At 40.2% G+C, this 16787-nt stretch overlaps 1 protein-coding gene across 8 annotated transcripts in view; it reads left to right on the top strand.

Moving 5' to 3' along the window:
• The window catches only part of LOC141434748 (uncharacterized), a 201254-nt gene extending 187821 nt beyond the window's left edge, over positions 1-13433 (top strand). For all 8 annotated transcript variants that reach the window (XM_074097288.1, XM_074097371.1, XM_074097583.1 and 5 more), the window contains 4 exons: positions 4378-4507; positions 5753-5861; positions 7136-7253; positions 8565-13433. In XM_074097288.1, the coding sequence (XP_073953389.1) occupies positions 4378-4507; positions 5753-5861; positions 7136-7253; positions 8565-8568 (361 nt within the window). In that variant the 3' untranslated portion in view covers positions 8569-13433. The remainder of the gene's footprint in view (positions 1-4377; positions 4508-5752; positions 5862-7135; positions 7254-8564) is intronic.
• Positions 13434-16787: the final 3354 nt, after the last annotated feature.

Below are 16787 nucleotides of genomic sequence, written 5' to 3'. Positions count from 1 at the left end.
CATTAGCGCCAACTAGTTTGTCACAAAAGCCTCAAGGTGATTTTTCCACTGGCGAGGTGAGACGAGACGAGACGTGGCGAGACGAGAATTGAAATTTGTATAGCGGCGGGTGGACGCGAGAATGCATACAAATTTCAATTTGGAAAATCACCATCCTTGGTGTTATTTGAATGAAGCATGGTTTATAAAAGTTTTTTTCTCTCTCTTTATTTCACATTTGTTGTCGCAAAATCGTAATAGCAACGAGTGACATTACCTCGTGTCCGTAACTCAGTAATTATCGATATTTTATTACGCTGTGATTTTATATTTCTCTGCTTATTTAGTTTGAATAACCTAACCAATGAAAAGTTGTAAAACCCCGACTTTGTGATTTCATTTGAACTCGCTAGGAAATCTGAGTTCAAATAAAAAAAAACGCATTCAAATCGGTCCACCCGTTTAAGAGCTACGGTGTCAAATTTATAACACCCTCTTCTTGCGTCGGAGGTTAATAAACAGGGACGGCGTAAGATAACCCTCACAAATTAACAACTTACCAGGAAGTGATAACACCGGCTTTTCGACTGAATCATGAAATCGAACTGAAATACGGCCCTTACTGGCGTAACTACAGTGCTTTCACTGTAGCATGTTGCGAGTGACACTTGATGCACGTTTCGTTTCACTCAGAAAAAGTTGCTGCGTTCTAAATATATGGAAGTATATTTCAGTTGTAGCCTGAATATGACTGGCGTAAAATATTCGAACACAAAGAACTATGTTATACGAAATTAATTTAAGCTATCAGATTTTTATAATCAATTAATTAAATTGAAAACACAATTAAGTGAAGAAACGTAAAATGCATGTTACGTAACGTTTAGTGATGGGACCTAATGGATCTTGAGTTATATCGGTACTTGTTAATTGGTAAGCAACGAATATTCTTGCAAACTCCGTTTAACCTTACTTAAGTGGCAAATAATATTCCAACCTAGAATTTCACTGATATTCTCATCAAAATTAGCGTAATGATGACTGACATTAATTATGATTATGATTTTAAATCGACTCAAGTTTCGACACTTTGACTCTCTAGTCTTGTGATATTGACAGCTGTCACCCGCACCATGCTACAATGAAAGTACTCGTACTGTAGGTGTATAAGAAGTATCTCAGGCGCCACTGTAAAATGACTACTAAAGTCGAACCCTGTCCGGGCACGAATATTCGCATCGTTAAGACACATGAAATTTTACATATATAATTTTTAGGACTTTTTCATTAACTTTAACGTGTCTAAGAACTTATTTAAAAATCTTGGCATACATATATTAGCCTGACTGTATTTTTTGTAGTTTTTTTTTGTATTTTGATTGAATAAATTTACAATAATAAACAATATTACATTTGATCGGTAAAAAAAATCTTTGAATGCAGTTTAAATTATTCTAACGAGTACAACCGAAATGAAGTATTCTTTCAGTAAAGATTTATATCTACAATATTTAAGATGCTTGCCCCCCACCTGGCACAGCCGTGCGTGGGGCGTCTCTCGGTTGGTTCGCCGAGCGTTAACGCTCTAAGCATCTCGTCTAAAAGCACTAAGTAGTGTTGCCGAAAAATCGATAGTTTGCAATCGATAGTTTTAACCGGAAAAAGGACATACTACGATACGATAGTATCGATATCTCTTTTCACGCAATACTTTCGATAGTATCGTTATTATTTATTTATTAATATAAGAAAAAATACAATTAATCATATATATCGCATCTTTAAACCGCATCACGGTTTGTATCGATGCTGCATTCCGCAATAGTTATAAATAAAAATATTGATGCTTACTCTAATTTACATATTGTACCTAACACATGCCTACAATTTCGCAACAACCCACAATTCAGACACAAAAACTCCATACTCTCTTAACTAAACTCTCGATAGTATTGTACAGAAAGTTACGAAAACTATCGATACTATCGATAACTATCGCTTTTGCGCAACTATCGATAGTCTATCGAAACACTACCGATAGTGGACTATAGCTCGGCAGCACTAGCACTAAGTTCAATTGTCATACTTAATTCGTCAGTGGATAGTTTGGTATATTATGGCGCTTTAGCGATTTTACCTTTCCACTGACGATTTATTCAATTGTATTTTTATTAGCTTTATAATTAGGGGGTTTATTATAAAAGCTTTGGTGTGCGATATAACAATTTTTAACCGATTCAGTCAGATAATATGAATTCGTTTGCTCTGATCGCTCACCTAAGTAATCTGTATTTTATTTATATATCCACTAGTATTGTAATGAGGTGAAAAACTGTGTAAGTACCTACATATTTTATAATCGACCTTTCAAAAATGTCTTTAGGTCTGTTTAGAGATTTCATCAGAATTCAAGGCGCTTTTGACTTTTTTGAACATAGGTCGTGGAATAGCAAAAAACATCTGACTTTTCGGTGAAAGATTGTCTGTTAATTTTAATTCTCTCTTTTTACTATACTAAAGCATGTAAGAGATTACCTGTGCATAGAATTTAGTGGTGTTTGTCCGGTTTTTGATATACCAGTCGTGTGGAGTGCTTAGTCGTTTGTCTATAATGATATATGTTGAAATATCGTAACATTATACGAGATAACCCTTGTGTTCATAGATATCACTTTTTTTAGCATAAGTCGCAATGACTGGTATAGATTATATTCTTGTCTTGGGTCGGTTTAACGACATTTATGAAGCGTTTATAAGCACAGTTACTACACACGCCTTTTCGAGTTAGCTTGATTAAAATATATAAGGTGGGCCCTGTAACAGGAGCAAAAAATTAAACCACAGCTTCCACTCTTCATCTTGAGCTAAATTAGTTCTACAACTTTTGAAAATAACTTGTATTATGATTATTATACTAGTTTAAAGTTTAATTGGACAAGCAATGTATTGCGAAATCCGACATTTTGTTACGTGACAGGCGATGTCATTTAGGCTATTGGATGCCGTACATTGAAAATACCAATTAATTTGTTTGGAATAAACATAATGATAAAATTACTTAATTTTTGAAAGTTGCAGAACTAAAGTAGTTCCACTGTGTTTTAATTTTTTGCTCCTGCTACAGGGCCCACCCAGTACATATATATAGTCAGCTTAAATACAGATGAGCTCAAAAAACTCTGACCTCTTTGACTGCGAAGTACAGTCGAGTTCTTATACTTCTCAGGAAAAGCTTTGTCAAAAAATATGTGAACACGGCTCTATTGTTAACTGCGTAGAACCGTGTTCAGATAGTAATATTCGAATTTTTGCTCAGAAGTTTAAAAACTCGACTGTACTCATATACATTTATTTTTAATCTCCGCGACTGTTTAGTCTTTTTGTCACAACGTAAGTCACAAACGCGTTCTCGTTCAGTCCTCGAATACTATGAGAAACGTACCTAACGTTCGTAAAGTAATTGAGATTAGTAATGAGGTGTTCGGCCGCTAATTCGCCAGTGGACAGCAGCAAGTGTTTTTCTCTGTTCATTGAGTGACCACAGGGCGATGATTCCCTGGACAAAGAACTTGCTTGCCGTTCCGCTGCCTGCTAGCGTTCAGTCCGCCCTTCGAGTATTCTCTGTGACTATATACTACAGGCTACGATGCCGACGAAACAAGCTAGCAATGGCGTGTTGGAGTAACCGTGTTGATTGAACACGACTTTTAAATTTGAAGTAGTTTTTGATGAGTTTTAGATATTTTTATGCGTATAAAAGTGTTATTGATCACATTGGCCGCTGATGTCGTCTACAAAGATCGGAGAAACGTTCGTTAACGGTCTTAAGATGTCATGGAGTAGTTGTGATACGGGACTGTGTCAGCTTTATAAAATGACGGACATTTTTCCGATGCTTAAAAATAAATGGACTTGGTTCTATTATTTAAAATTCTAGTCGCTCTGTCCAGCCAGAGGCGGTCGCTTTTCCACACTGAGTTACAAAATTAATTAAGTAATCATCCTAACTGCCAGCGCTTTCGTAAAGATAATCAATGCTAACAATTATTTTCAATTTCGAAATGGACGTCGAAGCTTTTTTCTATCAGCTTTTTTCGATTCCGTGTTGATAGATGCGGGGAGACCCCTAGAAATTTTGTCAATGACAAAATTAAAACCGAATTTGAAGACCTTGTACAGCTTGCCCATAAAGAGTAGAAATCAAAAAGTGGCAACACTGGTAGTGTCAAACCGGGGAGCAAAAAAGGGAGGACACTACAGTGTTGCCACTTTTTAATTTCTACTCTTTATGGGCCAGCTGTAGATTTAACTGTTGTATGGGCGAGCGACTGTTCTTGAAGCGGGTACCACCGTTGCCCTCCCCCCCGGCCAGCGGGTACAGTGTCGTTGTGTGCGCAGGAACCCGTCGTCGGGGTCGCTGACCGCGAGCGCGTCGGAGAGCGGCTCGCTGGACCGCGCGCGCGCCGCGCTCGAGCGCCGCAAGCGAGCGCCCGCGCACGCGCCGCCCGCGCAGCCGCCCGACGACCAGGTAACACCGGACCCACTACACAACACACTATTGTAACTCAATAGTAGATTGTACGACGAGAGCATAAAACGAGCCATTTTACCCAAAGTCAAAATATCTTTATTCAATTTAGGCTATAGCAAGCACTTATGAATGTCAAAAAAAATCTACCACCAAGACGTTCATATAGTCACCCGAGCCGGTACAGCGAGGGTGGATAGACACGTCGAGGGGAAAATGGGTTTAATGCTCGAGTTTTACACTCTGCTTTTCACTTAGATGGCGAGAAAATGAAATAGCAACAGTGGAAACAATTATTCACTTACTATGCACCTTTTGTTGTTACTATTATTATTTTTATTTTTTTAGTTTTATTGATCTATTTTGATTGATTTTTAGTTTTATATAAATTACAATTTATTTTGAAGAATATGTAGAAACTTCTTTGTTTGTGGCTGTTTACACCTGATTGCCTTGGCTTTAGACGAACATTTTACTTTATGCATTAGAGCATAAAAAGTCGTTTTATGTCGCCTAGATCCAGCATAAACACGAACTTTACAAGCATGAGAAGTGAAAAAGGTTTTTCTCAACAATGTCCGTAAAAGTCTACATTAATCCTTACATATCAGAAGGAAGTGCATAGTTTATGGTCAACGAGAAATTAAAAAGATTGCAGGCGCGCTAGCTCGACAATAATTTATAATTTATTATTGTCGAATCTCGAACTTTTTAAAAAGTGAAAACGGCCATGGAAATGCTGGCACAAGTCGTATACAGCCAACTCAAATGGCTGCTATCAGTTATTTTGTTGGAACTCCCGACTTTTTTTATTGGATCTAAAACAGCTTGAGGTGTTTTGGATAAATACACCTGCTGTTTTTTTTTAATAAAAAAAGACGGGAAAGCTTGAAAAAATTTACTGGAATAAAATTAAATGTCATAATATAAATTTTGTTGAGAAAAGGCTTATTCTAATTTAGTTTTTTTCCTTCACCATTTTTGAGAATAGCTAATAGTCTGCTGGAATAGCAATTACTGGCTTCGTATTAGTTAAACGGACTCGCACGCTCGTCCGTTTAATTCTCGTACTCAGCCGGCAATTGCCTACTTCCAGGCCAAGACAATAATCTACTATAACGTTCGTTTAGTTTGACCGTTAGATAATTTTAAGGGCAGGGCGCGTCACTGTAAAACCACACAAGTAGTTTAGAAAGAGCCGGTGCGCTTTGACTAGTGCTGACCTTGTCTGTGTTATGTCGGCAGCACGTGGTCTCGTGCCGTGTGGAGAACACGCGCGTCAACCCCGACTCGCTGATCGACGAGCTGCTCGCCGCGACTGACCTTAAGCACGCCGCCGACGACTCCGCGGAGAGTAAGTATACCCCTGGACCGTGTTCAAACTGTGGGTCGCGACCCCCGGGTCGCGGATGCCCCTTGAGGGGGTCGCGGTATCTTTAAATTACTCTCACCGTTAATGGCTATGATTATTCAATGTTTGTATTACCAACGTTTGCAGGTGGTAGGACCTTGTGCAAGGTCCGCCCGGATTGCTACCACCATCTTGCTCGCTAATCCTGCCGTGAAGCAGCAGTGCTTGCACTGTTGTGTTTCGGCGTGGAGAGTAAGACAGCCGGTGAAATTACTGGCACTTGAGGTATCCCATCTTAGGCCTCTAGGTTGGCAACGCATCTGCAATCCCCCTGGTGTTGCAGGTGTCTTTGGGCGGTGGTGATCTCTTACCATCAGGGGACCCACTTGCTCGTTTGCCATCAAGTCAAATAATAATAAAAAAAAAACGTAGGATAATATCATAAAAAGGGGGGTCGCGTCTTGAAAAAGTTTGAAAACCATTGTCCTAGAAGCAAAAATTCCATTCGCGTTTGTTCTCAAATGCTTTTTTACTAAAGCTTATTTTCACAGTAGCGTTTTTAGTTTTTTCCCAATCAGAACGGAGCTCCGCTCGCGCGGAGCTCCTACTTCTGTGTAGTTTTGGCCCTTCGAACCAATGCAGACTTAGCATAACCTAAACCTACCTATGTTTCTGTGTCGTCTCAGATTGGGAAAAAACGCTACTTTGAAAATAAGCATCAGTAAAAAAGCATATCGGGAAAAACACCCATCCATAAACTTGCCAAATAAGTAGTCTATCAATTTTTAAACAAGTTCCTGTCAAATTAATATGTCGCTAAAGTCGAACTTTCAAGTTGACAGACACGTCTATTGGCATTATTGTTTTATGACGTGCAAACGAGGTGGTAAACCACATATTTGGCTGATGGTACAGTCACCTGCATTAATATCTATCACAGCGGAGCGTGCAAAAATATCTGACACGTCTTACCAGCCGTAGAAATAGAGTCGTATCAGATATTTATGCACGCTTCACTGTGTCAGATATTGGTAAATTGTGTTTGTTTCTATAATAATATTTGTGTACAATAAAGAGTTTAAAAATATACATACTTTTTAAGCGGACATTTCGCATAACGAAACTAGCACACTATTTTCCTAAGAAAAATCCCACACAGAAACAAATTGACGATGCGACCCATCCATACATTGTCTTGATGGGTGCTGAGGCTGATTGAAGCATGAACAATAAGATGGAAAAGCATTGTTCACTACATATGTGTGCTTGTGTTGCAGCGTCCGGGTTGCAGCTGTTCATAGCGCGCGACGGTACCGCGGAGCTGGGCTCGCGGCAGCGGCAGGCGCAGCGGCCTGATTACCAGCGCGTCGTGGTGCACCCCGCGCACGACCACAGGCGAGTGCGAAACGAGCCGGCACGATACCGTCACAAAAACGACAAGTCACGACGCTCGTGATCATAAATAACAGCTATAATAACACTATAATTGATAAGGGGTTCCCTTCTTTCGCAGACAAAAATCCACTGAATTTCGCTTCTCAGAAAATGTTTCATGTAAATATTATGGTCCTTGTATTTTAACTTCGAATATTATTATCGAAAATACAAACTGAAATATAGATGCACAGAAAAACCAGAAAAATAAGACCAGCGCTGGGAATCGAACCCAGGTCCTCGGCATTCCGTGCCACTGGACAACGATACAGACACGAATTTCCCCTATGCACCTCATATCTCAGATTGTGTTGTTTCTTATTTTAGCCACTTAAGCAGCGACACTAGCGACATCTATGCCGTAGCCCTCATCGAATATTATTGTTTTAACGTCTATTTATAGTAGGAATTATTTGAGGTGTCCCGACCTCGTTAACAGCCAACCTTTCGAACAAACCCATTGTATTCTATTGTGCCCTCAACCACATAATACTCAGTTTAAAATGAACGGAAATATAAAATGAAATAGTTCATTGAAATAACAACTTTATTATCTAGAGAAGAAAGTGCATTTTAAAATAAATACACGTTCGCAGATAATACTTTTCCATGAGGCTGCTTGTCTGCGACGCGTTCAATTTTGAAAAACATTATCTGCCAACAAAGTTTTATTTAAAATGAACTCTCTAGTGTAAATAATAAAGTCGTTATTTCAAGGAGCTAGTTTACTTCATTAAGGGGCTGTTTCACCATCCTTCGATTAGCGTTAAACGACGGTTAAATATGATGCCGTCTCCGTCTATTCGAACAAAACAAATAGAGACGGCACCACACCTAACCACCAGTTAACACTAATCAATGGATGGTGAAACAGCCCCTTATAATTTCATTTTAAACTGAGGATTATGCACTTGAAGACACAATAGAATACAATGGCTTCGTTCGAAAGGCTGGCTGTTAACGAGATCGGGACACCTCAAATAATTCCAACTAGAATGAAACATGTTTAATAGAAAAATAATTCAATTAATTTTATATATTTTATTTATTTATCAATATTTATTATTTTTAATAAATTGTTTGTTCGTTAAAATACGTTAGAATATGTTAGAAATCTCTACCAAAAAAGTGGGTTAGGTTGGGTTAGGTAGGTTTAAAGGAAACGGTATTAAAAATGTTTTTAAATAATTATGTATTGATTATATTATTACTGTACATACGTTGTTGTGTTAGGCGGTACGTTATGTTGGTAACACTGTATTTTGTTCGCAGGTAGCCAATGGCGTGAGTGTACGCGGAGGTAGGGCGCTGCCGCCGCTAGCCTCTCTCCGCCGGGTCTGCCCGCCGGCCGAACTACCCTCCCCGTCCACTAGGACAGGACAGCGTGCTACAACATAATATATGCGAAATTATCACATAAACGGTAACATAAAATCAATCTGGACTATTTCATCTGAGCGATAAGTGTAACTTGCATTCAAAATGGATGTACAGTCAAGGAAATTAAATCACTACCCAGGGTGGAACCTTTGTGCTACTAATGTCATATTGACATTCCATAGATATGCTAAAGAAATCATGACAAAAATGATTATGAAATGGTTCCACTGGGACGTAAATTAATTTCTTTGACTGTGTGTACGTATTGTCAATCTAAGTAAAGGTTTCTGTGACAGGCCACTTGGCGCTTGTGGCGTCAGGTCCGTTTGGCAACTTTGACATTTGAGTCGCGCGCGTGATTGGTCGAATGACTGAGCCAATCGCAAGCAAGACTGAAATACTGACGCGATTATTTGACCTTTAGTTGAAATGTTCCAGTTTATTTTTGTGGTGCCCTTGATACCACACAAAATAGTGGAACCCTAAAAAGGGGTGATAGTGGTCGTAATTTCATATACAAAATTGTTGCCATCTTTACTACTTTTTTTTTTTTTACTATTTTTACCTTCGCGGTATAAAAATCCCAACATTGATATAAAAGGCAGTTGTCTCACCGCCGGCGAGGAAACGATTGGCTATCGACTATTTTCTCGCTCAAAAAACGAACTAAAGATATAAGATCCTGTGTGAGTAAAAGAGACATATATATTAATAGTTGATCGCTGGCGGTTCACACTGCCGGCGAGAACTCGCTCTTACACCTTTTGTCGCAGCGACAAGAGCTATAAAACTAGGTCAGCGATACTCGCTCAGCGCTGTTAGCTTGGCGGCCGCCCGGCTCGAGCGAGTGGAGCGAGTAATCGCCCGTCGTGCTCGAACACTCGCTTCTCGCTGCTCGCCCACTCGTTCCTAGTTACTCGCTCTGCTCGCTTCTCGCTCATCGTCGGCGGTGGGACAAGTGCCGAAATGTGCACTCGGTGTTGCAGATAAAATATCTAAATGTTGTTATTCGGTGTCTAATTATGCTTGTTTGTTCATAAGTGATGCCGCAGGGGGTTTTGTAAATTGATATAAATGTATGTAACACCGGCATGGGTGAGTGCTATGGCTACAAAAGACTGGCCAGTGAAAGCTGTCCAAGAGAAACCGCGGCAAAAAAAAAAAAAGCTGCATCAAGATTCATATAGTAGTGTGGAAGATGATGATGCACTTTAGGAGTCCGTTGGCAAATTTTGACCAGATTGGCATTGAATATATCTTCTAACATTTTATTCTTAACATAATCTTATAACATTCAGCGTTTTGAGGACGGTAGGAGGTTGAATTAAAAAATATCATCATCCCAGCCTATATACGTCCCACTGCTGGGCACAGGCCTCCACTCAGAACAAGAGGGCTTGGGCCATAGTTCGTGCGGATTGGGAACTTCACACGCACCATTGAATTGCTGCGCAGGTTTGTGCAGGTTTCCTCACGATGTTTACGTTCACCGCAAACCTCGTGGTAAATTTCAAATGTAATTCCGCACACGAATTTCGAAAAACTCAGAGGTGCGAGCCGGGGTGCGAACCCACGACCCTTTGCTTGAGAGGCGATAGGTCAAACCACTAGGCCACCACCGCAAAAAATTTGGCCCTCAAATGAATGCAGTAATAGGTAATTTTTTATGTAGCGTGGTAGTATATAGTTCTTACTTGTATAGACGAAGTATCAAAATTATCTAAGCCAGGCTAGAATGACAATATGACGTTTTTGACAGTATCGAAAATACAAACTGAAATATAGATGCACTGAAAAACCAGAAAAATAAGACCAGCGCTGGGAATCGAACCCAGGTCCTCGGCATTCCGTGCCGTGTGCTATACCGCTACACCACCGCTGGACAACGATACAGACACGAATTTCTCCTATGCACCCCATATCTCAGCTTGTGTTGTTTCTTATTTAGCCGCTTAAGCAGCGACACTTGCGACATCTATGCCGTAGCCCTCATCGAGAAACTTTTCGGCACTCCATCGGAACTAACCGCTCACCCGGACAAGAGATATCAACGATACCAGATTAGAGTTTCGTAAAAAATGCGTGGACAACTTTCGCTGGCCAGAGTCTGTCAAATTACTAAGCACCTACACTAGCCGTATCTGATGCGCCGTGGGTGCAGGTACCTAAACTGTACACGCGAATTTTAAATCAGCCGTAGCAGCATTTACCCATGTTCGCTTTATTCGTGTTATATCAAAGTGGATCCATTTTTTGTGTAAGGCTCCGTACGCACTACACGGCCGACCGCGCCGTCTCTTTCTCATGCGGTAATTTGAGAACCGCGCGGTTAGCCGCATAATGCGTACGTAGCCTAATACGGTAATCATAAACAGAGTGGCACCCTGCGTCCGGTAGGTAGACTAGGGAGTTAATGCGGTTCCAGCGACGCCGGTTAGGCAGAATAGGCCCGAGGACGGAGGGCAGACCGCGACCTCGTTCGAGCAAACGAAGCAGCTTTCATTTAGTTTATAAATCGGACGTAGGAGGACGCTAAGGCAGCGTTCACATGCAAATCGCTCGACGCTCGTTTCCAGCGTCAAATCTGGTCACGTGACATATAGCGATAAAGCTGAAAATGTTGAGCTTTATCGCTGGAAAAAATAACCTGGCAAAAAAACTGTTATTTTTTTTTCATTCGCTCCAATTGCTTTTATTTGTACCACTGCCACTACTGCTACTAAATGAGCAGTGGGGTCTTAGCCCATGTAGCGCCCGTGTGCAATTATAACTTTTAGCGTCATCTAGGAAGCGTGCGGTCAAAATGGAATAGGTACAAAGTGCCGCGGCCGGCGCCGGCGCCCCTAACACCGCTGCGCCCGTGTGCAACGCACACCCTGCACTATAGGTAAAGACGCCTCTGTAAATGAGATTAAGAAATCAGCTGCCAAGGCCAAGATCAATCCTGCAAGAAGCCATCTTGTCGCTGCTGCTCGACGCGGCGACTTGACGCTACTTTTTTGAGTCGCGGCAAATTCAAAATCACCTTCAAAATGGGGTCACGTGACCAGATTTATCGCTGCAATCGAGCGTCGAGCGACTGCATGTGGGGGCAGGGAATGTGTATTTTTATACGCTTTTCCCAGTTTAGTGATAGTTTAAATTGTCGCCGGTCTGCCCTCGGTGTTCGCTGTAAATTGTATTTCCGTAAGAGCTGTGAAAAACTATTGGCTAGTTATCCTATTTATTGTTTATAACCGTGTAATGGCTAAGCGTAAATAATTATATTTAAAGTTAAGCTATAGTGCAGTATTTGATGAGATTTTTTTTTCAAAATTTTCGTTTTGTTTTTGGAGGTTTTGTATGAACAATAGTCGTTCAGTCGCAGTGTAAGAGTCCGGCGAGGAAAGAATATTATATGTTTTTTTTTATTTGGCTCCAGAACCATGGAAAGGCTAAATAATAATTTATAATCGTCGGTAGTTATTTTGTACATTAATTGTTGTTATGAAACCTCATAATCTCGAGCTAAGCGTCGAATCGAGATACATTTTATTAATAATATTTATGTAGATACCAAAATGACGAATTACCCTTTCCCTGTTCTGCATAATATTTATTGTTTTATTTATAAATGCCATAAAAACGTGTAACTATATTTATTTTTAATGATTATTTTGGCGATGCTGTTAGGTAATAACGCTGGGAGGGGGGGGGGGGGGGGTTTCCACCGACACTACCCAGTTAAATAAAAATAGATATTTAATCGTAATATTAACGAGTTACATGGAAACTCCCGATGCGTGCAAGTATTTCTACTTATAAATGTATATTAAATTATAAGTAGGTGTTATTTTGAATTCGTATAAGCATGTTTGCTGACAACACACTCGCACATAGGAGCTCCGCCGTGCGGGTTCACCACTAGAGCCGCAAACAAGCAAACTTAAAGCGAATAACGGTCGAGATTCGTTTATGACAATAAAAGAAAGAAGACAGCTCATTAGAGCCAACCGGCAGCCGACCAGCACCGCCTCGACTTTCGGCGTCCACTCGTTGTCGACGGGTGGACCTCGCGTGCTCCACGAATGTCCTAGCAGTCAGTATGGCGGCGAGCAGCGGGCTGTCACCGAGTGGTCCACTCGCCGTCCGCGCGTGGACACGAGCGAGTGAGGCGATCCGGTGACGCAAGGAGTTGATTTAGTGGGCGCATGCCCATACAAATCCATATGAAGAATACTAACCGCTCGAGGCGAGGCGGTGCTGGTCGGGGGCCGGGTGGCTGTAATGAGCTGTGACCTTTATTCGTGACATTTTATTTTATTCAATTGGTCGCATTGATTCTAATCGTTCGATGGTTCCTTCGTCTATGGCACTAAACACTACGCTCTAAGCGGCGTGTTGTCAGTAGACCTGCCACTTTTGACCAGTCTTAATGTGTAGGTAGGCCGTCGTTCGGTGCGCGTGACCGAGACCAACTTTGTCTCTTCCTGTAGCTTAATGTTGCTCAATTGTCGGCAATAACGTCTTCTCATAGTTTTATTATTTATTAGCAAATCAACCAGTTGATTGTGGAATATGGTATGCTACTTTCGTTTTGATCTCACGTACATTAAGGGCATAAAGATATGTTTCAACGCGAACCGGGACTGTTGGGCCACTCGCCACGGTTCGTAATTTAGCCGAGTTGTACATATTTGTAGTAAATATTGTCATTAATAAACCAGAATAGCATTACACGGCCTAATTACGAACAGTGGTAAGTGTTGTCTGTGCATGATACCAATAAAAATACCATATACCTCTATGCTTCTAACTATAAAGTCGATGTCTATGATTGACGCTATAGTGATAGAGATTTTTAAGCCATCGACTGTACTTATGCCAGGTTCTCACGGAGTTATTTTAGTTGATCAATTATCTGTTTGCAGATTGAATGATAGTTGCATAATTATAAAATGAAATGGTGTTTATAGTTGATCGCTGTGACCCTGGTGGTGTGAGAATCGGTTAAATTTATGACGTCACCGTGCGAATTGCAACTTGTAGGACTAAAATTTTGAAGCAAGTCTCACTCACAATGATGGTTGAAAGACGTAAGGCCATTAAATATCTCTCAAAAATGATTTACGTGGTAAAAAATAACTAGAGCTGCCTTTTGCAAGAGTTTTATATCCTCGTAAGTCCTGACTTTTTTTTCATAGTTCTGCAGCCCGAGGCGAGAATTCAAAGTTTTGTGATTTTGAAAATTACTTAACTAAATTTAAGGTTCATATTTCATTGAAAAAATTTAACTGCAAGTACATTTCGGCATTTCGTACAATTGATTTGTACTTTGTGAAGTACACGGGGACTTACGAGGATATATTAAATTAATATATTTACAGCTTCCCTAAAACTTGAATATCTTCCACTTTGACTTTAGAATCCGGGTGCTATTATTTTAAAGTCCACACCTAGTTCCTATTACTTCCCATTGTCGGTCACGCGTCGCCTTCGATATGTTTAATTGAAATTTGTATTAACCAAAACGATGGAGTAAATATTTGCATAGTTGTGTGAGCTGGAGCTATGACCTAGTTAATTAACATTTTTGCTCACTAATAAACTATGCTTGGTTTAGTAAGATACCGAGATACCGTCACACTTTGCGCACAGCTCACTATGGACATGGCTGTGTGCGAAAGTGTAAGCTGCTACGGTTTGGGCCAAAGGATTCGATGGCTCGTGGGCTGGAATTTGAACTGCTTCGTTGTATTTTTGTCTTCGTGATGGTACAGTGATGAGGGGCAAACTGATTTGATCTCAGCTTCTTCCGGTCGATTTTCATTTACAAAGCAGTTATGCAGAAATATTAAAGCATTGATAAGATTGGGACATACTTTGACATTTAACAAGGAAGGATTTGATAACATAGAAAAAGCAAGAAGAATTTACCTATTTTAATTTTTTTACCAGTGACGTTTAGTGAATCGTTCTCTAAACTATGTATTACATATCAAGAACTTTTGTTAAACTGCAATATATATTTTTAGAAGGACAATTAAAATGTAGGTATATAAGTAAAATCTGGCTTTGGGATTGTGCTAACTTATCGTTAGTTTTTCATTCTCATCTCATTTGCCTTTGCAAGGCAGAAACAACTTTTAATGAACGACGCCGTTTGCAACTTTTAATGAAAAAAGTGGTTGTTGAACGACAGAATTTGTGTATTTTTTCCTTGCATCCCTCAAATCCAAACGTTTATACTGAAAGTAGGCCGTGAAGGGCCTTCTTAACATGTCCCTTTTTATACTACATGCGGTTTCGGAAAGGCTATCATTGCCAAGAAGAATGCGCCGCAAGAAACTTGGCGTAAAATCGTAAATCAACGTGTGCTCGGGAGTCACTCTTGGTCCAAGCCGTAGAGGTAAAAAACTTAAGTTAAGCCTTCCTTCCATGTAGTAGTAAGTTATCCGTACGTACTTGAAGTTCTATAGTCTAAAAATGGCGTAGTAGCCATACCAGTGTACAGTACCCGGCAATAATGATTGCACATTGGTTTTCGGCAAAAGACAATTGGCTGTTCACGACGATTCCCGAACACTGGCGGCCGGCCATCAATCATCGTGTTTATTAAGTGACGTTTTATATCAAATAATTACTGCACCTTTATGGACTTAATTAGTTTACGACAAATGACATGTAAACTTCGGATATCTATAGAGAGCTGTTGCAACTACTAGAAAAAGGATAGTTCCCTCTTTTTCCTAAAGATGTCTTCGTACAATTTAAAGTTTTGGGGCGTTTCAATATTATATATTTTCATCTAAATGCGTCCGTACTCTGTTGTACGACTGACAAACGTCATATAAGTAGTGTGACAACGCTCTACGAAGCCGAAATTAGCATTCTCTTTCCAAAGACCATGTAATTTGTATGGTCGGGTACTGTTCACTACGAAATAGCTATATCAGAGCTAACATAGTGTACACTACGACGTGGAAGAGTGGCTTTACTCCAGTTGTATGCCAGCAGCCTATAAGACTGTGTGCTCACACAAGGTGCTAGGTAGGTGCCGCGGCGCCGTGGCCGTTGGGCTCTTTTGTATGTGCCGTGTTAAAACAACTATGTGTATAACATTAAAACGGTGTTAAATGCACGCTGTGAGAGAATATGACTTTAAATGCTCATATTAAACAAGTCTTGCTTCAAATTCGCAGGGAAAATTAGCTTAGAGTTGGTCCTCGTTTAGTATTTTAATTAGGAAAGTGTCTGAACATATTCGCCAAAGCAGTGCGGAGATTGTTGCATTTTGACGGGCCCTAGTTCAAGCAGGACACTTCGAGGCAAGCAGAGGCCGTATTATCTAACGCGCTGACGTTCGCGATCGCATTCCCCGTCTCTTTCTGCCCTCGTCTTATACCGTGTGACAGAAAGAAGTGGTGAAAAAAGTGCTAATTTTCATGAAAATCGAGCGTGGCCCTCTAAAATCTAAACCGGTGGGTGGGAAAATTTAAATAATTCAGGATGGTAGTAAGTATATCAAACTTTTAAGGAAAACTATAATGGCTAAATTTGCTTGAGAATTATTAGTATTTTAAGAGTAAATAGCAGCCAAAGGTATAAAATATACCTAAACTTGTAAAATTCCGTATAAAATACGAAATCCTTAGAAAAATATTACTTAATTTTTTCGTAATGGCTACGGAACCCTATTTTGGGCGTGTCCGACACGCTCTTGGCCGGTTTATTTATTTATTTCATATTTTCGTAGGTAATAAACGGTAACAAGTCCCTAATAACCGTAATTGAATGCTACACAAACACTCGTGCAAGACCGACATGTTTCTGACCGATTTGTGTTTTGTGAAGATGTGCGCAAACTTAGCGATGCTAAGTGACCCTAATCTACTCTTTAACGACTGATTCTCACGGAATTTTGATATTGAACAAGTTTTTGAGCATTTAAAATCATAATCCTCTCGCAGCGTGGCATTAACATTTCTGGCTTGATCTAGTTATTGAGGTTTTCAAAACGAATATTTCTTGCATTGAAATACTTCATTTTGGATACCTTGGGTTGAAGAGAGATCTTACTGCATACTGTGTCGTGTGTGTGTAAACCGAAGACCCCAAATGAAACTGCAATGCCAC

Source organism: Choristoneura fumiferana, chromosome Z (assembly GCF_025370935.1).
Source record: "Choristoneura fumiferana chromosome Z, NRCan_CFum_1, whole genome shotgun sequence".
Lineage (NCBI taxonomy): Eukaryota > Metazoa > Arthropoda > Insecta > Lepidoptera > Tortricidae > Choristoneura > Choristoneura fumiferana.
This window is presented reverse-complemented; position numbering and strand designations above follow the sequence as displayed.